Source organism: Sapajus apella, unplaced genomic scaffold, assembly GCF_009761245.1.
Source record: "Sapajus apella isolate SASKATOON/1434 unplaced genomic scaffold, GSC_monkey_1.0 scaffold112, whole genome shotgun sequence".
In the NCBI taxonomy this organism is placed as follows: Eukaryota; Metazoa; Chordata; class Mammalia; order Primates; family Cebidae; genus Sapajus; species Sapajus apella.
The window spans coordinates 3481228-3508527 of NW_022437052.1; the positions used below are offsets into that span (position 1 = coordinate 3481228).

General features: G+C 49.4%; 1 protein-coding gene and 1 long non-coding RNA gene across 7 annotated transcripts in view; both read left to right on the top strand.

Annotated features, from left to right (window-relative positions):
- Positions 1-27300, top strand: part of MAD1L1 (mitotic arrest deficient 1 like 1) — a 501873-nt gene that overhangs the window by 340529 nt on the left and 134044 nt on the right. For all 6 annotated transcript variants that reach the window (XM_032259845.1, XM_032259846.1, XM_032259847.1 and 3 more), the window contains one exon: positions 9413-9501. In XM_032259845.1, the coding sequence (XP_032115736.1) occupies positions 9413-9501 (89 nt within the window). The remainder of the gene's footprint in view (positions 1-9412; positions 9502-27300) is intronic.
- LOC116537599 lies at positions 9508-10059 on the top strand. The gene is made up of 2 exons (XR_004263211.1): positions 9508-9657; positions 9692-10059. It is a non-coding gene; the product is annotated as an uncharacterized LOC116537599 (long non-coding RNA).

Consider the following 27300-nt stretch of genomic DNA (forward strand, 5'->3'; position numbering starts at 1 on the left):
CCCATGATGGTGACACCTGTCCCTACCCCTACCTCTATCCCTGCCACCTGCCTCACTGACATGGAGCTCCTGCCATCCTCATATCTGCCTGTTCTTGTGACACTGGGACTTTCCCTTGAACTAGGCCACCTGGGGGCTTGTGTTTGCCTGTGATTCAGCAAGCAGCCCTGGCAGACAGCCCTTTCCAGACTCCCCCAGCAGAGTTAACTTCCACAGTGAGAGGCTTCACAGGGACAGGAGGTGGCCTCAGATGTCCTAAAAAGGCAGATGTAGGATTGGAGCTAATAGAAGGGAGGGAGGCCCTTTCTGTAGACAGTTTTCAAATTCAGTCTTTTTTCTAAGCAGGGGCTCTTTATCCAGCATCCAGGGGCAGGCGCTCAGGTATGCACCAAGCCCTTGCAGCTGTACACAGATTTCTGTTATGTGCATGCGTTTTTCTGGAGTGAATAGTTGCCATCTTCAAAAGGTTTCTGACACCTATGCCCCCTCCCCAGAACAACTGCTCCTGTGGAGGAGGCAGCCTCATTGATCCCAGTGAAGGTTCTAGAGCCCTTGGAAGCCACATACACAGACATCACCCAGCTGCTTTCCCAGCACTCCCCTGTGAGTGTAAATGGGGCTAGGTATCCAGCTTGGCAGTCAGAGCAGCAGTGCTCTAGTGGGACAGGTGCTCAGCTGCCCAGCAGTGCTCATGAGGCCAGCAGTGGTGGCCCTGGACATGCCACAGCCCTGTGGTGAGGCCCCACTTCCTCCGAGCACAGCTGCTCTGACCCTCCAGTGGCCTGCTCCCAGGGGCGGTGCCTGAGGAGTCATCCTGAGAAATGATGGTGGCCTCAGGTGAACATTCTGCTGGGACGTGCCCTCCAGCTGGGCTGCTTTTTTCTGAAAAGAAGGCATTTCCCAGCTCAGGCGCGCAGCTGTGCTCACCAGGAAATGGCCGGGTGAGCCAGTAGGGCTGCCTGCGGCCCATTGGGCCTGTGTCTTCTCCAGGCTGGAAAGGAAACTGGGGAATGGACTCCACTTAAGATCTCCTCCAGCCCTCCCCAGGAAGCCGCAGCCACTCCAGAAGCCTGCCTGGTACCAGAGGGTGCAGAGCTGAGCAGAAAGGTGGCCTCTGACTAGGATGCTTGGCTGTGACCTCAGCACCCTCTCATCTCTCAGAGACCCAGGGCCTCTGCCCCAGTCAGCCCTGGGGAGCCTGGAATGCAGGCCCTCACCTTGCAGCAAGAGCTTTGTGAGGCCCTGGGCTCAGCCTCACCACCACCGCATGGTGTACAGGGTACAGCTGAGACTCAGGGATGCTGCGTGAATGGGCGATGAGATGGCGCGGGTGCACTGCATGTGGACACCCTTGCTCTGGCATTCAGCAGCAGCCCTGTGGATTAGAATTGTGGTGGAGGGAGTTACCCAGCTCCTCCTCCTGTTATTACTTTGTGGCATTAGGGAAGGCCTCTGGGATCACACCCTGCATCTTCCCAAATTGAACCGAGTGCAAGGTCTCTATTTAAAGGTTATGCTGTACTAGTGAGTTTGCCACTAGGACCATTAGCATTAATGTTTCATGAAGTTTGGGGCTATGAGTGGATCTGGCAAGCCAGGTCAGCACTTGAAGAGGGAGGGACCTTATAGGCAGAGGGACATGGGCAGTTTCCAGAAGGCCAGCTGGTCTACACTGAGGCTGGGCAATGCTGAGGCTGCTCTGTACTGAGACTGGGCCGTGCTGAACCCAGTCCACACTTAGGCTGGTCCGTGCTGAGGCCAATCCATGCTGAGGCTTGAGCTGCTGCTGGGACATCTGTGCTCACACTCAGGCTGCTCTCCCAGGGTCCCCCATACCTGTTCCAGGTTGTGTCTGGGCAGTGCACATGCTGCTGTGTGAGCTCCGTCTTCCAGGGTGAGGTAGCTCCTGCCTCTGAGGTCTCCCAGCTGTGCCCAGCTTTCTGCTCCCCTCTCCCTGTTGGCCCCACCTGAAATCAACAGGTTGTTTCATCTCAGTAGAATGCACAGTTGAGTTCCATAAATGAGACCAAAATCTGTTTCCGTGAGATAAAATTGATAAACCTCTAGCCAGACTCATTGTAAAAAACGAGGACACAAATGAACACTCTTGGGCATGAGAGAAGTGACAGTGATGCTTGCCATTTTCCATGTTTCATTGGAGCCCTTCTGGCGGGTGTGAAGTGGCTGCTGTCGCTTTGGTTTGTGTTCCCCTGAGGCCAGTGGTCCTGAGCTGCTTGCCCTGTGCTTATCGGCCACGCATGTCTTCTCTGAAGAAGCATGTGTCCCATCCTGTGCCTGCTTTGCAGTGGGGTTGTTTTGTTGTTTAGTTGTAAGAATCTTTATGTATCTGGATACTAGACACTTCTCAGGTATATGATATGAGGGCTGTCACTCTTGCTGGGCATCAGGGCCTTGTCAGGGAGGAGACGGCCATCTGTGGGCCACAGGAAGGGATGTGGAGGGCCCAGGCAGACATGGCCCTGCCTCCTGCAGCGTGGTGTGGGCACATGGTTTAGCCAGAGAGAACAATTTCCATGAACAGGCTCATTGTACCGCCTGAACAGGGGAGAGCTGGGGTGCTGTTTGTGCCACCTGATGCAGGGGCAGAGTTGCCCCTGGGAGATACCGGAGGTGAGTGTCCCCCATGTTGGGGAAGCGTTCAGCAGGGCACTCTCCTTGTCCCCAGCGCCCTCTTCCTGGATTCCACCTTCCCACCTGCACTTACACAGGCTGCTAAGTCTGCCTGCTGCTCCTTTCCTTCCGGGTCTCTTCCCACCCCCACAGGCTTCCTGCTGCTCCTCACCTCTCATGGGCCTGCCCCAGGTATAAGTATGCATTCTGCAGGCCCTCAGTGAGGCTGCCTCCTAGGGGCCTGTCCAACTTCCTGCCAGCTCAGCCACCTCCCTAGGCGGTAGGCTGCCCTCGCAGAGGGAGGTCTGAGCTTCAGGCATGTCCCCTGCCTGGGGCCTGCCTGGGCTGGGCCCTGGAGCCCGGATACCCAGGGACAGATGCTGTTATCCCCATCATTACAGCAAGGGCTGGAGGCTCAGGTGCCTGTGAGCGACCTCTGAGAACGCTGCTACCCTGCACCTGAGCCCTGCCAGTTGGGCCCACAGGTCCTCACAAGGAGCCCTCCTCTCCACCCGCTGAGTCCCCAGGAGAAAAGGCACGGAGCCAGGGCTGCTGGGCAGCTGTGGCAGTGGCCCTGCTGTGTGGGCGTGGTGGCCAGGCGAGGCACTGCAGTTGGTGCCGAGGACACCCTGGGACCATCCTCACTTTTCCTCTTCCCCTGCCTGCCTCTTTTCCCCACCTGATGGCATTCTTTCTTGTAAATACTGATATGTCTACACAGCTTCTTAAAGTGGTAGCCAGCAGGTCAGTAGACGCTAGGTCCTGTCTGCTCAGCATGGGCAGCTCACTCTGCTTAATCCCGGCTGCTTCGACCCACCCCAGTGCCTCCCCATCCTGAGCTCGGCTGCACACACACTGTACATGCCTGGAAAGTGGCCATTGCCACATTCGTGTCCACTGTGCCCTCACTGCCCATGTGCCCGCCCATGTGCATGCCTGGAGCACTGACTGTGTGCCAGGTTCTGTACGGGCAGCAGGGCCCTACATGGTTGCCACATCTCCTCCAAGGAATGCCCTGTCCAGCGGGGAGGAGAGTCATGTGCCAGTCACCGTGTCCTGTGGTGGAGTAGAGGGTGCAGTCACTTCAGCTGGTAGGGGAGCGGTGGGGAGATTCTGGGACAGATTGTGGGGAAGGTGGCATTTCACTTGGATTTAAACGGCAGATGGGAGCGGGGGTGTAGGTAGACGGTGAGCCATGGGTGTGGATTGTGGGTCTGCCCCTCTGTGGCTCTGGGATATAGGGGTGAGAGCTGGCCTGGTGGAGAGGTACAGGATGGGTGGAGGACCTGCAGCATGGCTGGGGGTGTCAGGCACAGGCTGGGGGTGGGGGCAGGCGTTGGCTACTGTGAGAATACAGTTAAGAGAGCTTAATTATGAATCTAAGGTTACACATTAAAATAAAAGGGCTTGTTTTTTGCTGTGAACATTGTGGCATATGTCAGCATTTCCCTCTTGTTTCCTGGAAATCATCCACCAATAACAGGAAGCATGAAAACCAAAATGGCACTTAAATTTTGACAAAACAGAAATGCAGCTGAAAACCAAGCCCCAGGCAGGAGGCAGACAGCCTATGGTATAGGTGAGTGCAGTGAGCAGACACATCCCCAGGGAAGCCAAGAGCAGAGCCGCTGAATAGAACTCCCTTGCTGGCAGGAACTCTTGCGAGAGGCAGACCCTGAGCCCTGGCTCTGTGGTGGTGGGGCCGGGCAGCAGCTGGAACAGGGTCCTTGGAGTGGCATGTGGTTCCGAGCTGCAGCATTGGTTGCTGCTGAGCTGAAGGGTCACACAAGTACATGACATGTGCTTGAAGCCACATCTCTGGCAGAGAGGAGAGGAGAACATTTGCTCTTAGGAAAACTCTCAGTGTCCCTTCTCTCCTGCCGGAGGGAGCTACTGGAGGCTGATTGGACTTGCAGCAAAACTGTCACTGGATTTCAGATAAAAGGAAGCAGGCCCTTCCTTCCCCACTGTGAACCTGTGCACAGAGCCAGATTCAATAAAACTCATCTTCAGCAGTTAGCAGTAAAGGTCACTCCACGCATTTGTGTAAGAGCAAAGGAGAAAAAGAAGAAAAACAAGCGGCAGAAAATCTTTCACAGCAAAACGGTTGACACTGAGCAGATGAAAATTGTATCCAGACATTTTGTCAAGAAATAAAATTTAATGAGGCAGTAGAGTCTGCGAGGCTTCGGTGGAACGCACATGGTGAGGCCGGAGGGTGCATGAGACGGGACCTGGAAGCTCAAAGGGCAGGACGGGGGCAGCATGGGAAGGAAGGTGACCGGAAGAAGCACAGGGAGGTGAATCAGGGGAGAAACTATGGAAAAGAACCCCAGCAGCAAGAGTTCCATCTCCTGAACTGGAAGATGAAGTGAAGGCGGAAGTGGGAAATGTAACTGCCACATGTCAGAGATTCAAAAAGAAATGTCAAGATGACAGAGGGAGGAGACAACATGAGGATGGCATCCTCACCATTGAGAGCCAAAGATGAAGACACAACATCTAAAGACAGCATCAGGTAGGGAGAGTAGATAGAGCTGCATATTAGGTTCTCTAGAGAACCAGAGGCAGTAGACTGGTCCATCCAGAGAGATTGATGTGAGGACCTGGCTTGTGGTAATGGAGGCTGGGAAGCCCATGGTCTGCATCTGCGCAGGGGAGGCCTGGAAGAGTCCATGTATGACTCAGTCCAGCTCTGCAGGCCTAAGAACCAGCGCAGCCTGAGGCAGAGAACAGAAGCTGCCCTGGCTCAGGCCACCAGGCAGTCAAGGGAGGAACGCTTGCCCCCTCCAGTTTTCATTCCTTTGGGCCCTCAAGGGGTTGGAGGAGGCCTGCCCATGCTGTGGAGGGCAGTCTGTTGAGTCCCCGATTCCAATGCTGATCTCATCCAGAAACCCTCCCATACATACCCAGAAAATGTTTTGATCCGAGTGCCCCAGGTCCCGTCCAGTGGACACGTGAAATGAACCGTCACAGACCGTATAAAGTGAAACAGTAAGGGTGATATATCTGACTAGTCAGGCACTCAACATAGGAGATACAAGACGTACTGTCTAAGAGCAAAGTATAGGTGTGAATAATAAAAGCAGTCAGAATAAAACATGCACACTTTTCTAAGCCTTGAGAGAATTACACGTAAAAAAGTAAACTAGATTAAAAAGGCCACAGAATGACATAGATGTAAAAGCTATAAAATTGAAAGCATAACAACATAATACAACAGAACTAGAAATCAAGTTATATAGATGAACTAAACTCTCCTATGAAAAGGAAAGGACTTCCTGATTGGATTGCAAAGCAAAACCAAACATGTTGGAAAATACGGGAAGCAAAGGCATTCTGGTGAGGTGAACTTGGAAAGCAGGAGCTATGCTCTCGATGTAGCATGAGTTCAGGCCGGAAGCCTCTCAGAAACAAAGGTGGGCACTCTTCAGAGTGAGGTGTGGATGGATTAGCCAAATAACACGTCACTGCTGTTGGGAAAAGCAAAGATGAGGAGAGATTCAAGGGGATATTGTCAAAGACGCCAGTAGCAGAATTTATTTTATGTCCTAATCTGCTGTATATCAAGTGGGCAAAGAATAATGGAAAAACAGAAAAATACATGTATATCTAAAACTCCTATCTCCCAAATTAGAGATATACTCATGTTAAAGAGAAGCATAGAACATAACATTCACAAAGATTATGTATCGGTAATAGAGAAAGCCTTTATAAATTAAAATAAGTAGAACTAATACAACCTCCTGTGATTGCAGTGTGGTAAAATGTGAAATCAAGAACAAAACCAGAAAAAAAAACCTCCTAACACTTGGAAATTAAAAAACAAAACCCAAATAGAACAAAACACTGTCTTAAACAATTATTGGTTAAAAGAACTACGATTCAAAAGTGCATAAAATCTGAAAAATAATTGTCATGAAAACATTTCTCATCAGAGCCTGTGGGAAACATCTAAATTCACAAGTTTAAATATTTGTATCATTGAGCAAGAAAGCATACAAATATATGGACTAGACCTTCACCCCCAGAAGTCAGAGAATGAAAGGGAAAATAAACTGTAGTAAAACTAAAAGGTAGGAATTTTTAAAGATTAAAGCAGAAGTTAATAGGAAAGTGAAAAATGGTAGATATAATAAATGAATTCAAATACCTGTTATTTGAAATAAAGCTAATAAAACATATGAATTATTCACAGTTCTAATGAAAAATTGATAGGCAGTATCACCATCCCAAATAAGAAACAAGACTAATTGCCTGGAGTTACTGATTGAGCGGGAGCGTGAGAGAACTTTTGGGTGTGCTGAGAATGCTGTGTCTTGATCTGGACGGTGGATACATAGGTGTAGACATGTATAAAAAGTCATCAAGCTGTGCACATAAGATTCAGCACTTTACTGCCTATAAATTTTATGTATCTGAATGGTAAAATAAAAGCAAAAATTAAAAAATTGAAAAGAACTATGAGTTCTATCTGAATTCTATAAAAATTATTATATTAATAAATTAATATCTCAATTCCATTTGCAAATTTAAAAATCTGTAGGGAATGAATAACTTTTTAGAGAAGTGTTATTTAATTATATCTCAATTCCATTTGCAAATTTAAAAATCTTTAGAAATGAATAACTTTTTAGGGAAATGTTATTTATCAACCCCAACTCCAAAAGAGAGACATTTCAAAAAAGTTGTCCCGAAGTTGCCAGGGCTGCTCTCCCCAACCGCAAAAGGAAAGAGACAGAAGATGCATCAGGCCAAGCCAGTGTCATGGGAAATTCTACCAGAACTTCAAAGTGCAGATACTTTCAACACTGTGTGTAAACCGTTTCAGACTGTGGGAAAAGGAGGGAAGGCATTCTGGAAGTGAGTATCGTGTTGACACCAACAACTGCAAAGGCCTCACATGCCAGTGCCTGTGTGTGTGTGTGTGTGCGTGTGTGTGTGTGCATGCATGTGCGCACACATACGTGTATTGGCGTCAGTGTTAACGTGTCGGGAGAAATTCAGCAGCATGTTAAAACACACCATATGTAGTAGGATTTATTGCAGGACCAGCCTGTTAGCTTGATTTTAGGATATTAATTTTTAGAATTGCCTTTTCATATTTGCTGAAAAGGCATGTGACAAAATCCAACATTCAGGTTTGATTAAAAACTCTTAATAAAGTATGAACATATGGGTAATTTCTCAGCATAATAGAAAATACCTGTTTCAAGCAAAAGGTGATGTACTGTAAATAAGAAAGGATTAGCTTCAGCTTCAGTGAAGCCACAGACCACTTAAGGATGTCCAGCATTACAACTGTGATTTAAGATTATTCTGGAGATACTAGCATCCAGATTAGACAAGGGAAAGAAACCAGAGATATAAATATTGGGAAAGAGGAGGAAAATTGTCGCTCTTTGCTGCTGATATGACTGTGTGCCAAAAGAATCAACTGAAAACTGCTGCAGTCAATTGGAATTTAGGGAATGGGGCGGGAAACAAAAATGTAAAATCATGTATACAAAGATAAGTTAGAAAATAGAAGAAAAGGCCAGGCGCCATGGCTCACACCTGTTAATTCTAGCACTTTGGTAGGCCAAGGCAGGCAGATCACCTGAGGTCAGGAGTTTGAGACTAGCCTGGCCAACATGGTGAAACACTGTCTCTACCAAAAATATAAAAATTAACTAGATGTGGTGGTGGGTGCCTGTAATCCCAGCTACTAGCGAGGCTGAGGCATGAGAACCACTTCAACCCAGGAGCTGCGGTGAGCCGAGATGACACCACTGCACTCCAGCCTGGGCAATAGAGCAAGACTGACTCACTCACATACACACACACACACACACACACACACACACACACACACTCTCACTCTCTCTCTCTCTCTCTCTCTCTCTCTGTGTGGTGTGTGTGTTTGTGTGTGTGTGTGTATCTGTGTGTAGTGGAAAAAGCAAGGTACCAAATGATGTGTAGGACATCTTACCATTTTTGTTAAAAAAAAAAAAAAAAAAGATAAAGTGGGGTAGGAGGAAAAACACAGACATGCTGCTGGCATGTGCGCATGTGCACCAGCAGCCTGCGGAAGAAACATATGCTCAAACATCAGAATGCTGGTTGGCTGGGGGTTGGGGGTGGGTGGGTGGCTGGGGTTGGAAGTTGGGGAGAGGCTGCTCAGGGCATGGCCTTCCATGTTTGTTGTCTGGACTGTGGATCTATCTTGTTAATGGACGCATGATAATCATACATATTTATGGAGTACATAGTGATGATTTAGTACATGTAATATATGGATTAGATCAGGGTAATTGGCATATCCCTCCCCCTTGCACACTGTGCACCCTTCCCTCCAGTACCCGTTTTCCCAGCCCCTGTTATCCCCCAGCCCAGTGGGTGTTGTCCCCCCTTGAGTCATCCTACGCTGGGGTCTGGCAGGCTTTGCAGCCTCACCGATGGGGGCCTCTGGCTGCTCTGGTCGCTGCTGGCACCTGTCCTCCCCTCCCTGGGTCCATACTGCCCTTCTTCCTCCCTTCATAATGGGGCGAGCCAGGCTTTGGAGTGGGAGACAAAAGCACTGAAAAAGTGAGAGAACTTGAGTTTGCAAAGTTAGAGTGCGTCTCTCCTGCAGCTCCCAGCCCAGGGCAGGGGTGCTACCAGGGTGTGGTCTCAGGGCCTGGACTGGGTGCTACCAGGGGGCAGTCTCAGGGCCTGGGCTGGGTGCAGCAAGGGGTTGGCCTTCCCCACATGCCTGGGGCCGCCTGCGTGTGCTGACCCTCTGTCCTTTGCTTTCTTCTAGCTGGAGATGGAGCTGAAGATGCTAAAGTCCCAGTCCAGCTCTCCTGAGCAAAGCTTCCTGTTCTCCAGGGAGGAGGTGGACACGCTCAGGTATGTCTCCCAGGGAGGAGGTGGGCATACTCAGATATGTCCCTCAGGGAGGAGGTGGACACACTCAGGTGTGTCCCCCAGGGAGGAGGTGGGCACGCTCAGGTGTGTCCCCCGGGGAGGAGGTGGGCACCCTCAGGTATGTCCCCCGGGGAGGAGGTGGACATACTTAGGCGTGTCCCCCGGGGAGGAGGTGGGCATACTTAGGCGTGTCCCCCAGGGAGGAGGTGGGCATACTTAGGCGTGTCCCCCGGGGAGGAGGTGGGCATACTTAGGCGTGTCCCCCGGGGAGGAGGTGGACATACTTAGGCGTGTCCCCCGGGGAGGAGGTGGGCATGCTCAGGCGTGTCCCCTGGGGAGGGGGTGGACATGCTCAGGTGTGTCCCTCAGCAGTGAGGCGTGCATGCTCAGATGTGCCCTCTCCAGAGGAGGGGAGTGTGGGAGACACGTCCACTGCTGGCCTCCTGTCCCCTCGTTCCAGCCTGAGGCCTTCTCTGGGCGCTCCCCTGTTGGTGACTGGAATTAACTTGCTCCTCTGCTGCCTTCCTGTAAGGGCTTTTTTTTTGTAAGTCACTTCCTACTCACATAGGTTCCTCTCTGCAGAGACACTCATCTCTGGTGGTATGGGCCTTTATTCGGCATCGTCTCTCCAGCCAGTGCTGACAGCAGGGGCCTCTCAGGGGCAGCAGGCCAGGCTGCTTTTCTGGAGCTCACTTCCTCTCCCCCTGCCTTTTGGATCCATCAGGATCCTCAGGCAAGAGGTCTCCAGGGAGACACAGCTGAAACTCCTTGCTCTGCTTTGGTGCCTACGTTGGCGCTGCCATTTCCAGTGTGGATTAAAAGTGGCTGTGGGGCAACCCAAGTGTCCTGCCGGAATCCCTTGTAGGAGGTGGTGGCTGTGGGCACGGGGTGGTGTCAGGAGGCCCATGGCTTACCTGCATTGGCCACTCCTGCTCTGAGTGTGTGCAGCAGGCCAGGCCCTGGGCATCCAGGCTTTCTCCTGGTGGTCAGAGAAACTGAGAACAGGGGACCGAGACAGCTCCAGAGGTCATCAAGCGGCCCTGCAGTGAGATAGGAGTGGTGGTGGAGGGGAGAGAGCACGCTCTCCCCGCCACACACCTTTGGTGTGGGCCCCTGGGACCCACTGTGGCATTAGCCTCTGCTGCATCACACCCACTCGCTAGGGTTCCGATTTTCACCCATGGATGACCCCTCTTTCTCAGGGTTGCCGAGAGTAAAGCAGGAAAAGGGATGCCTTTTGTCCAGCCCTGGCCCAGGAAGTGCTCTTCACATGGCCGCTGTGATCCCTTCTAGATTTGAGGTTCCTCCAGTGTCTCTGAAGCCTTCCTCATGCACGGGCTGTGCCTTACAAATCGCCCTCTCTGGGACCCGCCGAATTCTGAGTGGTTTGGTTTGTGTCCATTCAGCCATTCAAGTGTTCAGATACTGAATGTGAGCTGTGGACCTCCTCAGGGCCGAGCACGGAGACAGATGGAATGATGAGTGGGCACCAATGCACCCTCCGTCTTCATTAGCGTCTTCCGTGTCTTGAGGACCTGGGGGACATTCTTCACATAAAGGCATGGCTGTGTCATCGCAGGCTGTAAGGTACACACGGTGCCATGACAGTGGGTGTCTGCTGGACAGGAGTGCATCTCCATGCATCTTCAAGTTGATGGGGGTGGGGAAGCTGTGTGTGAGGGTGGGTGTGGTCAGAGAAGCTGGAGGTGGGGCATGGTGAGCGTGCAGTCTCTTTCCTAGGAGGATGGGAGGCACTCGAGGCTGTAAAGTAGAGGAATGTGGCTGTAGGGCAGCATGGCTGCTGGGCAGGGGAGGGGAGGAGGAGAGTGGCAGAGGGGCAGACCCCATCACCTGCTCATCAGGCATCGGCGCTGGGAGCCCCTCTGAAGCTGGAGTTGGCTTTTCCCATGCAGAGATGAACAAAACATGCCTCCCACATACCCCAACTTGCAGAAGCAGCCCTGCCTGGTGAGGAAGACCCTTTCCACACAGAGCAGCAGGCCTGGGGACCTCAGAGAGGGGTAGCATTTATCGAGACAGAAGGAATGGCCCAGAAGTACACTCCAGGCAGGTCAGGAGCTTGCCAAGACCAAGGCTGGATGAGGCGCTGGACAGACTTCAATGTGTATCTGCTGGGAGTAGGGAGCTGGGGCCCACAGCAGAGGTCACGCCTTGTCATCATGGAGAAGGGCCTCTGGAGAGCAGGCACAGCAGGAGAGGCCGTGCGTGGCAGAGTGTCTGGGCTGTTGTGGCTGGTACCTGACCCTGCAGGGTCTGAAATGCCTTGTGAGGCAGGTTGGTCCTGTTTTCTTAAATTTTTACAATTTAAGAAAAGACTTAAATTTGGGGAGTTGTAGCTGTGGCTTCCAGCATCAGCAGAGGGTGTGGGAAGGTCAGCTTGCCCTGGCCCTTGGCTGCCCACGCAGGAGCCCGCATTGTGCCACATGGCCTCGCCCTCAGAGATGGCATTCTGCTTTCTGCTGGGCCTTTTGGCACCTAAAGTGTTTCGTTCTGCAGTTGATGGGAGTGTGGCCAGGCATGTGTCAGATTTGTGTGGGCCGGCATGCTTAGGGTTTATTTTTACAATTTAAGAAAAGGCCTTTGTCATTGATATCTTTTACATCAAAGTCAAAGCTTCTCATCCCCACCATCTTGTTTGGAAAAAGCAGCTGTGCAAAAAACGGCCTCTGTGGTTAACTCATGGGAATCAGGCCAGCGTGTGTTTAGAGGGCTGCGCTGGGAGATGCCAGCAGATTACCCTCACCTCTCAGCACAGCCTTCTCCTAGGAGCAGCAGCTGAGAGCCTGGGGCTGGGCCTACAGCAGGTACTGCCCACTCTTGCCGGCCTGCCAGGCCTCGTCCAGGCCAAGCAGCAGCTGTGGTCAGGATTTGGGAGCCAGTGGATCTGCTGGAAGGACCTGGGAGAGGGCCTTGGAGTGTGCGGTGACAGGGAAGCTGGGTGATGCGGGCGTTTTTGCAAAGGACTCAGTCAGGCCCAGTGGTCAGGAGGAGGGTTGTTTGTAGCTTGGGCTGTCTCCCTGAGCTTCTCAGGAGAGAGGTGGCTCAACTGACCATGCGGACAAGGTCTTCTGCCCAGCCAGGGCACAGGCTAGGCTGTTTTACTCTGTGTACTCGGCACATGTCCTTCCAAGCTTTCTCTTCCAGAGCTCCTCCTTCCTGGAGCGTCCCTGCCCCTTCCCCACCCAGCCTCGGCAGGGGTGGCCTGCCCCCCCACCCCCACCCCCACCTCGCCAGGCTTTTGGCAGATGCAGTGTTTTCAGGGTCTTATTGCCGTGCCTCAGTTTCCTGTTGTAGCTTCAGTTTCTCAGGTGTCCGTGTTCTCAGGGTCAGTTTCCTGTTGTAGCCCACAGCGGGATTGGTGCACCTCAGGGAAGCATCCATGTTTGCAGCTCAGTGTTGTTCTGAGTGGGGGCACATGTGTCATGACTTGTGCTTAATTTTCCTGGGACCATGGCAGGCAGCCCGTCTGGCATGTGGGTGGGACAGCAGGGGCCCTGGCAGGCTGCAGACCCCTCCCCTGAGGAAAGTATCTTGGACACCAGGCAGACACGGCCACCCCACTCCCCAGGGAGGAGCTGCTACAGTGCTAAGGCCAGAGGCCTTCCTGTCATCTTCCTCTCCACACAGCTCTTGAGGGCTGAAGAGCGAGTGGGGAGATGAGAAAGCTTCCTGTCTTGGATGGACCCCATTTCTCCTTTTAATCTCTGTGTTCCTCCTGAGTGTGAAGTGCTTTTCCTGCAGGCCTTTCATGAAAGGTGCAGAGCCACATTTTCTAAAGTGGTTGGTTCAGAGGAAGACATCACAGATACCTGTGGCCCTGCTGGTGTGTAGGTCACATACCACACGGCAGCAGGGACCCCCCAGCCCTGTGTAGCTGCCCTGCCCTCAGCAACCATGGGCTGATGGCCAGCAGAGGGGCCCGGTGGGTGTCAGGGACGGTGCTGCCTCCCACCTCCCACCCCGACTGCCTAGGAGGACCAGGGATGATCCTCACATGCACACAGGCATAGCCACACGTATGTACACCTGCTCATGCACATGTGCACACACTCACATTTTCACATCCACATATTTGTTCTATGTGAATGACATGTATCACATCACATTGTTTTTCAGCACAGAAGCTAGTGGGAGCGTCAGTGAGGATTTTTAAGAGGCAGCAGCTGAGGAGCCCTTTCAGCCGGAACAAATCTGAGCTTGTCCTCTCTGCTGTCAAATAGCAGCTCTAGCAAATCCTAAATGTTGCCTGTGGATTCAGCAACTGGTTAGATGCTAGCTCATTGCAGAGGCTCACCTGTCTGTGCCTGCGCCTGTTACACTCGGGCCCTACTTCCCAGCTGCACGATGCCTTCTGGGTCCTGGAAGGTGCTGGGGGCCCTGGAGACGCCGGCCTGCCTCAGAGCATGCGAGGGGCCCCATGACCCCACTCACCCCAGGATCCTCACTCCTCGAGACACACGGTGCTCTTTGATCTCCACTCACACAGCAGACACCCAGTGTCCAGACCCATGTTCTTTCCAGAGGGCCAGAGTGTGTGGGCAACCACGAGCTAGGCTTTTAATGTTCTTTTGTAGAAATTACCACCTTTCATCCATCAAATCACCATTAAACACAGTTGCTCTAAGTCCACTCATGAAGCCCCATGTAGGTAAGCAAAAAGACTGTCCCTGCCTGTAGAGCTTCTAGGCCGGTGGGTTGATCTTGGAGCTCACCGTGCCCAGCCTACACCACCAGGGAGCATTCAGCCTGGGAAAGGGGAACGGTTTCCCCTGGTTCTGTGCTGTTCTGAAGCTGTTCCTGCCCTTCACTGTGGGAAGTCTGCTCCCTGGGCAGGTCTGTAGGCCAAGTGATTGGTCCCAGTGGAAGGGCAGCTATGACTGGAATGAGGTCGCCCTCAGATGCTGTGGTCCCAGATCGGAGGGCATTGTCCCGAGGGGGCCTGGTGATGAACTGCCCAGCCCATCTGGGGATCAGGAGTCCAGGGTGGGACTTTGGGAGCCTTTGCAGCCTCATTCTTCCTCCCCCAAGCAGCTTCAGGGGCAGGCTGAGGCAGCCAGGTCCACAGTGTGGAGGGTGGTGAGTGCCTCCGCTTGGCTGGGCAGCACTGTCTGCAGGCTGGTGACCTTCAGAGCTGCCCCTGGCCAACTGCCTGGCTGCCAGTAGTGACAGCAGCCCCCTTGCCGAGCTCTGCAGGTGGGGCTGGCAACCACAGCCAGCGGAAGCGGGTGCATTCTGCAGGTCCAGTTCTGCCCCAGACTTGCTTCTTTCTGAAAGCCTGAGAGCCTCCGTGGTCCCCAGCATCCTCAGGGTGCCCACACACACTCTGGCCAGGGGCTGTGCTGTGCACTGCACTGGGCACTCTGGGCCTTTCCTCTGACACTCACACCCTTCCGCTCTTGAGAGCTTTCTCGGCCCTGGTGTTCACTATTTCCTCTCCTTGATTTTCTGTCTTCTTTCTGAAACAAGGGTGTTGGATTTTCTAATAGCTTTCTCCCTTTTTAATCTTTCAATCCTGTTTTCCTTCTTTTTGTTCTGCCTTCTGTATTTCCTCAGCTTTGTTGACCTATTCTTATTTCATTTGTTGCCATACTCTTCATTTCCCGAGAGTCTGTTTCTGTTGTTCTCCGAGTCTTCTTTCATATAGAAAACATCCTGTCAGTGTTCCCGAGTGCAGTGGGCTCACTTGATGTTAATAATGGTGCTTTTTGGAGTTTTCTTCTCCCGCTGAATGCTGTTTTCTGCTGCTCTGCGTTGCTGTTTTTCTGCCAGTGTTGGACCTTACTCTTTCTTTTTGGATGATTTCCTTAAGCGTTTGGTGGTCCCAGCTGCCCATGCTGGGGTGGCTTTGTGCTGTGCTTCTCCTCAGAACCTGGATGGGCCTTCCACTGGGGAGACCTTGGGAGGGGGCGCCTCTGGTCCTTCCTCTCAGCCTGGGTGACTCTGGTGGGGTTGGCCTGTGCCACTAGCTCCTGGGGGCTGAGCAGGGGTGGCACTGGGAAGTGTATCTGTCATTGCAGGACTCCTCTGACCAGGGCACTCTGCCCATGAGTTACCTGAGGGCCAGATCTTCCGCAGGATGTACAGAATGACATGCAGGCTCCTGCCCTTCACTCCCAGAAGCAGAAGCCAGCAGAGTACCCTGTCCCCAACCAGCGGCATCAGCACAGCCCCTCAGGGAGCATGTCTCCTGCCACAGCCTTCAGCATCTGGCACTGCTTCTGTGTCTGTGCTTGGCAGAGCAGGCAGGGCTGATGGCAGTAATTTTGGCGCCACTTGGCAGAGGCAGGCCTGGCTCTGGTTCTCCTATCCAGTGGTGTTGGGGTGCCCAGCAGGGACTGGAGCCTCCACCTCACCCAGCACCAATGAAACAGAGCAGGATGGGGGAGGTCTATGGCCATCCATGGCCCTTGTGCACAGGTGCACGTCCATACTCAGTGTGTGCCAGGATAGTGTCCACCAGGCCTGTGCGGTGGCAGAACTCCTACCCTGCCCCCAGGTGTGGCACTCCTAGATGTATAAGAGCCAAACAAAAGTTTCAAAACCCAGGACACAGAAGCAGCTGGGATGAACAGAGAATCAGGCAGATGTACATTTACAGTTGAGGACTCTCACACCTCACTCTCCGTGACTGATGGAGCTGAATGTCCCCATCAACCCGCAGGACCTAATCAGTGTCTGTGGAATGCCCTGTCCATGAGCGGAGCACTCTTGCCTCCATGTTCACCTGGGACAGTTGCAATAGATCATATCCTGGGTCATCAAACAGACCCCAGTAAACTTGAAAGAATTGAATTCATTCAGACTGGCTGTTCTGAGTATAATGAACCCAAACTAGATGTCAGTAACAGAAGAACAACAGGGAAATCTCAGCAACATGCTTCTAAATTGCCCATGTAGGGAGGAAGTCACCAAGTAAAACTAAGTACGCTGAGCAATATGGAAATACACACGTCCAAATTAGTGGGGTCCACCCAGACGGGGGCTGAGAAGGAACTATGTCACGCTCAGTGTTCACATTGGAAAAGAGGAACGCTCTCTAATTTACGTTCCTACTTCAAGAGCCTGGAAAAAGGAGAGCGGAATAGCCCAGAACAAGCAGGACGAAGGAAATAACAATGAGCAAAAAGCAATGAAATTGAAAAGAAAAAACCAGAGAAAATTATTAAAACAATAAGCGGTGGCTTTTTTTTTTTCTCTCTCTCTCTATCAAATTTGGAAGTTTATTTTGCCAAGGTCGAGCATGCACCCAGGAAAAAGAAACAGAACTTAGGAACAACTTAGGAACATCTGTGATTATCTGTGCTTTTTCCAAAGAGTTTTTGAGGACCTCAGCATTTAGAAGGGAAAGAGAAGGCAACAGGAGAAAGAGGAAAGGGAAAAATGGGTGAGGGAAGATACAAGAGGCAAGTGGTTATATTCTTTTTAAGGTTTTGATTAGTGTTGACTAAATCCACATTTTACATGTGAACGAAGAGTGCTCAGAGAATTTCATTTTTACATAAGATAAAGTAAATGCAGAACAGAGGAAACAGTCAAATATACATTTGTCTCAGGTGAGGGCAGAAGGATAACTTCTACTTTTGTCTTAGTCCCATAGCTGTGGAGATAAGCTGTTAATTTACATGGTAAGAGTGAGTTTCAGGGTGTATTAGTCCATTCTTGAATTGCTATAAAGAACTACCTGTGACTGGGCGATTTATAAGGAAAAGAGGTTTAATTGACTCACAGTTGCACAGGTTGTACAGGAAGCATGGCTGGGGGGCCTCAGAAAACTTACAATCATGGTGGAAGGCAAAGGGGAAGCAGGCACATCTTACATGTACGAATAAGGAGGAAGAAGAGAGTGGGAGGTGCTGCACACTTTTAAACAACCAAATCTTGTGAGAACTCACTGGCTATCTGTGAGAACAGCAAGGGGGCAAGGAGCATATCTGCCCCCATGATCTAGTCACCTCCCAACAGGCTCTTGTTCCAACATTGTTGATTATAATTTGACACAAGATTTGCACAGGGACATAAATCCAAACTGTATCATTTCACCCCTGACCCCTCCCAAATCTCAGGTTCTTCTCATATTTTAAAATGCAGTCCTGCATTCCCAACAGTCTCTAAAGTCTTAACTCATTCCAGCATTAACTCAGAAGTCCACAGTCCAAAGTCTCCTCTAAAACAAGGCAAGTTCCTTCTCCTATGAGCCTGTAAAATCAAAGCCAGTTAGTTACTTTCAAGATACAAGTGGATACAGGCATTGGCTAAATACTTCCATTCCAAAAGGCAAAAATCAGCCCAAAGAAAGGGAACTGAAACTCATATTTAAAAGAGAAGCAAAGTTGCAAAAGTTTGGAAAATTTGCAGCCTTGCCATGCAATAGAAAAGAAAATTTCACTTTCTAAGAAGGAATTCAAGCCAGTTGCAGAAATTCACCTTTGTAAAGAAGAGCCAAATGCTGATAGTGGAGATAAGGGGGGGAAAGTCCTTGAAGGAATTTCAGAGACCTTTGTGGCAGCCCTTACTATTACAGGCCTGGAGGTCTAGGAGGAAAAATGGCTTTGTGGGTCAGGTCCTGGGCCCCACTGCTCTATGCAGACTCAAAAAATAATGCCTGGCATTGTGGCCACTCCAGCTACAGTCTTGGCTAAAATCGATGAAGGAACAGCTCAGGCTGTTGCTTCAGAGGGTGCAAGCCAAAAGTCTTGGTGGCTTCCATGAGATGTTAAGCCTGAGGTTGTGCAGTGTGAGAGTTGAGGCTTGGGACCCTCTATCTAGATTTCAGAGGGTAAATGGAAACACCCAGATGTCCAGGCAGAAGTCTACTATGGGGCAGAGCTCTCATGGAAACCTCTACTAGAGCAGTACAGAGGGAAAATGTGGGGATGGAGCCCCCACACAGAGTCCCCACTGGGGGACTGCCGAGTGGAGCTATGAGAAGAGGGACACTATCCTCCAGAACCCAGAATTGTAGATTTACTGACAGCTTGCACTGCATGCCTAGAATAGCAACAGACACTCAACGCCAGCAGGTGAAAGCAGCAGAGTAACCCCTTGCATCATTGTGGCTGGGATGTGAGACATCAAGTTAAAGGAGATTACTTTGGAACTTTAAGATATACTGACAGTTCCGCTGGGTTTCAGACTTGCATAAGTGGTGGCTTTTAAAAAAATTCAATAAAATTGATAAACCGCTAGCAAATTTGACAAAAATTAAAAGACGCCACCAAAATCATCAATATCAGCAATGAAATAAAGGCCATCACTGCAGGTCCTATAGCCATGAAGCAGGGTGTTATGCTACAAACAACTTTAAGTAGTGGACTCACTCCTTAGAACCCACAAGTGACCAGACTCAACCAAGATGAAGTAGGTTATCCGAACAGTCTTGTAAACTATTTTGAAAAATGGAAGTCATAGTTAAAAATGAAGGCTATTCCTAGGCCCAAATGGTTTCCCTAGAGATTCTACCAAACCATTAATAATTAAGATAAATTTGACACAGAAAATTGAAGACATTGCCAAGGACAGGTGGGCAAGCCTTCCAGTGTCAGGACAGGCCTGTGACTGAATGGCAGTTATGGGTAGACACATCTACACGCGTGACAGGTGGTGTGGGAGTAGTCATGGAGGGAAGTTCCTGTGAGCTGGCAGCGTGTGAACAGTCTCAGGATTGTACCGACGTTAGCTTTCCCATTTTTGATGTTGTTGTTTAAGTTGTTACCATTGAGGGAGTTTGGGTAAAGAGGACACGGTCCTCCTTGTATGTTTTCCACAAATTGCTGTGGATCTGTAATGATGTCTTTATTTTGCTTTAAAGGTCTTTGGCCAGTCCTGCAGTTCCAGCCCTCCCTTATCCCTGTTTTTGGAAGTCTCTGCTGGGGTGGCATCCCCGAACCTGGAGATCTTGTACTGTAATGGCTTCTTGGCTGTTCCATTGCTGGCCCAGGATTCAGCTTTTTGGGGATTGTTTCACACTCATCCATCTGGAAGCTTTCCAGCTTCTGTTCTAAAGGTTATTTGATGTTGTGCCTTCTTTTATTTTCTTTGTCTTCAGGTAAATACCTCAAAAAAAGTAAACAAAACCTTTACTCTTTTTTTTACTGGATTTTGAGAGAGATTACACTTAAATGCACATGTTCAAGCCACCATCTTTAACTTTGATGATTTTTTCATTTATATAAATATATTTAAAGTGAAACACACGTCGCTTGCATCCTGTTTCTCCACTATATATATTAACATAAACACTTCCCCATGTTTTTATAAGCTTTTATGAGTCTTAATGTAGAGTTGATTAACCCCTTTTGGAGCCTGAGTGGTTTCGAGTTTTCACCTATTAAGAGGGAAAGTGAGAAAGGCGAGGAGGGAAAAAGAAAAAAAAAAGGGAAGGTGAACTGTTGGCCATGTTTTGACTTCTGTGCGAGAGAGAGAATTTTGTGTGTCTTAAAAGACTGACTGTAGCCTGTGGGAGCCTGGCTGCACCTAGAAATCCGATCCCTGTGTTTCCTAGTGGTGACAGCCAATGCCCATAGCAGCAGTGGTGACCGTGATTGCAGTGAGAGGCAGCTGATGTTTGTGCAGGGCTCACTGTGGGCCCAGCACTGCACTGCATGCATGGTCCACGTGATTGAATTCTGATTGCAGTCCTGAGAAGAGTTTTAAGGATATTTATCATGTTGAGGCGTAACACACACGATGGAAGGAGTTCATTTTAAACCTTAGTTCATGGTCAGCTAGTACCAAGGGCAGGCAGTGGTACCCTTATCCAGGGAGCAGGTCATAGAGGCTGCATTATCTTCACAGTTTTACAACAATAATTAAAGCAAATAAAAGTGGATGTACTTCTTATCCCCACATGCCTGCAGTTCTCTTAGGTTTCTAGTTCATTTCGTGTGTTTGTTATGATAGAGGATGAATTTTGTGAAATGCTTTTTCTGCCTCGATTGCAATATTCATGTGGTTTGTCTTTCTTCATTCTATTACTGTGGTGTATTTCGCTGATTGATTTTCATAGGAACAACCTTGCATTCCTGATATAAACTCCATGTATAATCCTATTAATAAGGTACTGGGTTTGCTGGGAACTTGCTGAGGATTTTTACATTTCTATTCAGAAAGGTTACTGGTCTGAGTTTTCTCGTAGTGTCTTTGTCTGGCTTCGGAATCAGCATATGGTGTTGGCTCCCTGGAATGAATTAGGAAGTTTTCCCTCCTCACCAGCCTTTTGGAAGAGTTTGGGAAAGATGGATGCTAATTCTTCTGTAACCTTTTGGTAGAATTCACCGGTGAAGCTGGTGACCATTATCTGATGGTCTTCTTTTCTTCTTTTGGAGGTTTTTCATTGCTGATTTAGCCTCCTTACTTGTTCATACCTCTACTCAGATTTTTTGTTTCTTCTTGAGTCAGTTTTTTGGTGTTTTATGTGTTTATAGGAGTTTGTCTGTTTCATTTAAATTACCCAATTTGTGAGTACAGTTGTTCATAGTGTTCTCCTATAATCATTATTTCTGTAAAATCAGTGGTAGTGTATCCTCTTTCATTTCTGAATTTTGTAATTTGAGTCTTCTCTTTTTTTTATTAGTCAGTCTATGTAAAGATGTGTCTGTTTTGTTGACCTTTTCAAATAAACAACTTCTGGTTTTGTGGACTTTGTCTATGGTTTTTATATTCTCGATCTCACTTATCTTTGCCCTGATCTTGATTATTTCCTTCCTTCTGCTGGCTTTGAGTTCAGTTTGCTCTTCTTTTTCTGGTTTCTTAAAGTGTACAATCAGCTTACTGATTTAAGATCTTTTTTAACATAGTCATTCGTAGCTCTATATTTCTCCTCTTTATTTTTATTTATCTCCAGGTATTTTCTAATTCCCTTGTGATTTCTTTGACCCACTGGCTGTTTAAGAGATTGTTACTTAGTTTCCACATATTTGTGAGTTTTCTAGTTTTCCTTCTGTTGTTGATTTATAATTTCATTTAGTTGCATTAATGCCATTGAGTTAATGAATTAGCTTATGAGGACTTGCTTTATAGCCTGGCATGTAGTCTGTTCTGGAGGGTACCCCAGGCACACCTGAGGACAGGGTGTATTCTGCTGTTGCGTGTGCGTCCTGCAGGTCTCATTGAGTCACTGGCGTGTGGTCTTTTCTGGAGGGTACCCCATGCACACCTGAGGACAGGGTGTATTCTTCTGTTGCACGTATGTCCTGCGGGTCTTGTTTGGGTCTGTTCTGGAGAGTTCCCTGGGCACACCTAAGGACAGGGTGTGTTCTCTGCCACATATGTGTCCTGTGGGTCTCATTGGGATCTCATGTCATCTGGGTCCTCTGCTTTCTCACTCCATCTCCTGCCTGGTATAATCCACTCCTTTTTTTTTTTTTTTTTTTTTTTTTTTAGGACATACTCCGTTGTATGGATGTACCATGGTTTAAAAAAAAATTTGTGGCTTTTTAAATCACTTGTAAATTGACAAGATTGTGTAAATTTATGGTATATAATGTGTTTTGAAATATGTATATACATTGGGAAGGGGTTGATTTGAGCTCATTAATAGATTCATGACCTCACATAAATGTTTGTGTGGTGAAAACACTGAAAATTTAGTTGTTCAGTGATTTTCAAGTATCCAGTACATTGTTACTAGCTGTAGTCACTGAGATACACGATAGATCTCTTGAAGGTATTTATCCTGTCTGAGCGAATCTTTGTGTCCTTTGCCCAACATTCCCCCAGCCCCCTGACCTCCTCAGTAACCACCATCCCGCTCTTTGCTTCTGCGATGGGCACAGAGGTTGATTCCATATCTTGGTCATTGTGAATAGGGCTATCACGAGCATGGAAGAGCAGGTATCTTTTTGATGTGCTGACTTTATTTTCTTTGGGTGTATACTCGTAAGCGGGATTGCTGGGTCCCATGGTAGTTTTAGTTTTTTAAGGAAGCACCACACCAGTTTCCACGATGGTTGTACTGGTGGTTGCATTTCCCACCAGCAGCACCACATGCTCTCACCAATGCTTGTTATTGCCTGCCTTTGTATAGCAGCCGCTCTGACAGGTGTGAGGCGACACCTCATGGAGCTTTGGTTCACATTTCCCCGCAGAGGAATGATGCTGGGCACTTTTTCGTGGACGCCGCAGGCATGTCTGCCCTTTCCTACAGCACCTGCAGTAGAAACTTCTCATTCCTGAAATTGTTCCCTTGTCATCTCTCTTTTACTCCTTTTCCAGTCTTGCTAGAGATTTGCAGTTTAGTTGGTCATTTGAAGAACCCGTTTTGGGGGTTCTTTGGTGTTTCTCTGTTGGTGTTTTGTTTTCAGTTTTGTTGATTTCTGCTCTTTATGATAGTGTTTCTTCTCCTTGCCTTGGGTTTTTCCCCTTTTTTTCTAGTTTCCTAAGGTAGAAGCTTAGTTGATTGAGGTCAGATCTTTCTTGTTTTGTTCATATAAATATTTGAAACTAAATTTTTTCTCTAAGTGCTGATTTAACCCATCCATAAGTTTTGATATGTTGTGTTCAGTTAAAAATTCTTTCTGGTTTCAGTAATGAGGTTCTTTAAGCTGTGAAATATTTTGATATGTGTTGTTACATTTTCAGATTTTTGGAATTTTCCTGTTACCATGCTGTTATTGATACTTGGTTTAATTTGATCATGGTCTGTGAGTATTGTTTGTATAATTTTAGTTCTTTTAAACTTGTGAAGGCTGTGTGAGGCCCCAGCCATGTGATCCGTCTTGGGGCAGCTTTCTTCTGTGCTTGGGAAGAGTGTGTGTTGGGCTGTGCCTGGGTGGTGTGTTCTGTGAATGTTGATTGCGCTGAGCCTTCGCAGCTGATGGAGGGCGCCTTCCACTTCTTCCGGGTCCTTGCTGACCTTGTTTGAATGTTGACTGGGCTGAAGTGATGGAAGACGCTGTCCAGATCTTCCCCGCCCTTGCCTACCTTGTCTCCAAGTTCTCTGTGTTACTTTGTTCCTTTCTTTCTTTTCAGCCACCTTTTCATTTTGATGTCATTCTTGGTTTATAGGCAAGTTGTGCAAATTGGACAGAGAGTTCTCATAGCCTCCTCACCCAAGTTCTCATGCTGTTGACATCTATTGTCTCCATGGGTGTGACTCTGGACCCATCTCCAGCCCTCGTTTGGATCCACTGGAGTTTCCTGCTTGTTGCAGCCAGGGACCGCGTTGGTTTCAGTCATCACGTTTCTCCTGCCACTGCTCTGTGACAGTTTGTCTTTCCTGGTGTCTCCTGACCTCAGCAGTATGTGTAGATGTCCCTAGAACGCCCCTGAACCGAGCTTGTGTGATGTGTTTCATTATTAACCTGAGATTGTGGCTTTTGCAAGAAAGATCACAGACTGCAAGTTCTTTTTCACCATATCATATCAGGGACCCCTAAGGTCCATGCGACAGCAGTGTGGATACTGGACCTGACCACTGGACTAAGGCGCTTTGCCCGGTGCCGCCTCCACGAAGCTGTGTGTGCTTTCTCCCCTCTCTTCTTTGAAAGTGAATCCTTCAGGGCTCAGGCGACACTACCCCTCTGGAGGGATGAGCTCTACCTGTATGTTGTGAGTTCTAGGAGGGAGAGTGTCTCCTCTTCCCCGTTTATTCACTCCTTCATTTATTGCTAGCAGCGTGGACTCAAGTGCGTTTGCCCCGTGCTCTGTGTTCTGATCCGGTTCATGCACAGGGACTTGTTTCGCTGCATGATCTCCCTGTGGCCGACCATGCCCTGCCCCTCCCCACCCCGCTCCATCTTTGAGTTTCCTGAGCCCTTCCTCACTTTCCGGCACCACAGGGTGCTCCAGACTCACCTCTTGTCCTCTCTGTCACAGCTTTACAATCAGCCGTTTCTCCGGGGAGCCCTGAGCCTTCTCTTGGCAGGACATTCCTGAGCAGTCCAGATCGGGGTCTGGGTGTGCCTGTGGCTCTTGGGGGATGCTGCTTCTGCGCTCTCCCACCAGCTGGCTCTACTGTAGTGTTTGCTCGCTATAAATAGATCTGTCCTTTGACCTGTAACCTACTTGTACCTGTATTTTGAGTTTCTGTATACATCATGTCATCGGGTCAGTTTCTGAACCATCATGGCAATCTCTCTTTTCATTGCTACCATTTCATTATTTATTTTGTCTGTTTCCTCCATTTTTGTTTTTCCTTTTCATACTTCCTGCTTTCTGTTGAGTTACTTGAACAGTGTTTAGTATTTGATTTTAATTTCACTGATGGGCATTTGATTGTATTTCTCAGTTTGATGTTTTGAGTGTTTGCTCTGGGAATTACAGAGCGCTTACTTACTGCTGCTTACTTAGAATCAGTCTTATCCCACTTGAAGTCACACCCAGAAGCCCCTCCCTGCAGGTCCCTTGCCCTGTCCATTTATGCTGTCCCTCCACCTACATGGAAATGCCACAGGCTTTGTTTTCAGTCATCGGTGTTTTGAAGAAACCAGTGGAAGAGCCGGGTATCATCTGTATGCCCAGGTAGCTGCTGTTTCTGTTCTTCCTTCCTTATTAATGCTCCAGGTATCCTTCGTGTCTCCTTTCCTTCTGAAGGATTTCCAGCAGCCGCTCCTGGAGAGCAGGTGGCTGTGATTCCTTACAGTTTCCCTTGGGGTGAGGCCATCTTTATTCCTCCTGTGTTCCCTGAAGGAGCTCTGCCTTGGGCTGGCAGCGTGGGCCTCGGCCTTCACCTCCCAGCATGTCTCGACTGCAGCGTTCCTCCTTCTGCTCACTGTCATACCTGCCTGGGGAGAGATTTGCAGACGCTCAAATCATTTTTCCCTTTGAGGTCATGCAGATTTTTTCTGTTTTCACAATTTTTTGCCTTCAGTTTTCAGCAGTTTCATTTGGATTTGTCTGGGTGTGGATTTCTTTGGGTTTATTCTGTTTGGAGTTTTCTTAGCTTCTTGAATCTGTACGTTTTGTGTTTTTTTGTTGTTGTTGTTTTTTGTTTTTTGCCAAATTTGGGATTTTTCAGCCATTTATTTCCTTAAATACTTTTCAGCACTTCACTTTTCTGTGAATTTGCTGAGACCTTTGGTTTCCATTCACCATGAGCACGCATATGCTTGTCTGTGTGGGCCGTCTCGTGGCCCCTCTCTGCTGCACTTGCCATATAACCCAGCATTGTCTCCTCAACCCCATCAGCTGGAACTGCCTTTCCCAGCTGACTTGAAATCTCTGTGGTTCTTCATGTGCCGAGTAATTCGGGGTTATGTTCTGAACATTGTGAGAGATGTTGTGTGAGGAATGTGAGTGTTTTAGTTTAGCAGTGAGTTGACCTGGGTAGACTCTAGCCCAGGTCCCAGCGACCTTCTGTGCGGCGCAGTTCCCATCCCAGTTGAGGTTGTGAAGCCTTGGCAGTGCTCCTCGCCTTGGCCTGGAATGTTAGCAGTGCCTGTCAGCTCAGCTCTCACCAGCTGCATAGGCCAGTTTGGATGGGATCCAGGCATGGCCCGACCCAGGACACCACCCCTCCCCAGGGTGGCCCTTTTTAGTCTGTCCATTCTGTGATCTTCCGGGTCCATTTACATTTCTGGGTTTCCCCTTGGTGGTCCTCCAGGGACATGGGGCTCTCTTTGCACCATCTATTGTACTCTGCTGGTGTCATGGAGGTTTGGCCCATGCCCGGCCCCACAGGAGGGAGGACAGAAAGGAAAACACAGCAGGAATTTGTTCTGCCCATCTGGAACCACAGCAGCTTCAGACGGAGAACATGGCTCCTGCTTCAGGCTCCCTACTGCCACTGTTGCTGCCACTGCTGCCGCCACTGCAGCCCCGTGGGCTCACCCTGTGGCAGTGTGCAAAGAGTGGAGCCAGGGGCCACAGGGTTGGGGGAGTTCATATGCCTGAGCAGGGAGGGCTCCTGAAGCTCGGTGGCTTTCTTTCTCAGCTCCCAGCTGAGTGTTGGAGGACTTTGCCTTGAGCTCCTCATACAGCAGCCTCACCACTGCCTGGATGGTGGCACAAGGTTGAGGTCAGAGGGGGGATAGAAGGGCCATGGTGTCCCCTGCCCACCAGTGTGGCGGGCCTTTCAGAGCCGAGCAGTCATCCAGGCTTGGTAGCCATGTCTGTGGGAGAGGAAGGGCAGGTGTGCACACCCCATCACACTGCTGCCTGTGGGGCTCTGTCGTGCGCTGTCTTTATGAGAAACAGAAGTATGGGTGGGGGGCGGGGTGCTCTGTGTCAGGACACACAGCAAGTGTTAGGTTAAGCTGGGTTCTACCCACTCTTGTGTGACCATCTCCAGAGCTGGAGGTCCTACGTACCCTGCTCGCTAGCCTCTCTGGTGGGGTTCCCACACCCATTGTTCAAGGGAAATTATCATCAGTGTCTACTGTGAGCCAGAGAGCATGATCAGGGCTGGAAACATGGAGCCAGCCATTTGATGAAGGGGACAGAGAAGTAAAACGTGAAGTGTGGTGGTCAGGGCCTACTGGGGAGGGGCTGGTGGGCAGTGCAGGTGTCTGGGACTTGTGGGAGGCTGGCCTGAGTGAGGGGCCTCCTGGACCACATGCTGTCTGTCTGTTGGGTTTTGGGTCACCCTACTGTCTCCTCTCTAGGCCCTGGGAGCCTCACCTGCAGCACTCACCCCCGCCTCAACATTATGCATCTTTTAGTTCAGCAAAAACAACTAAACATTTTTCTTGCAAAAGTTTCCAGCGTGTGTGATGGGTTTGTTATAAGCAAGATCCCGGCCACCCTCCAGCTGCTTTCCACGCACACACTCGGAGACAGGCACCTGCTTTGATTGGCGTCATCTTCCCGAGGAAGAATCTAGGC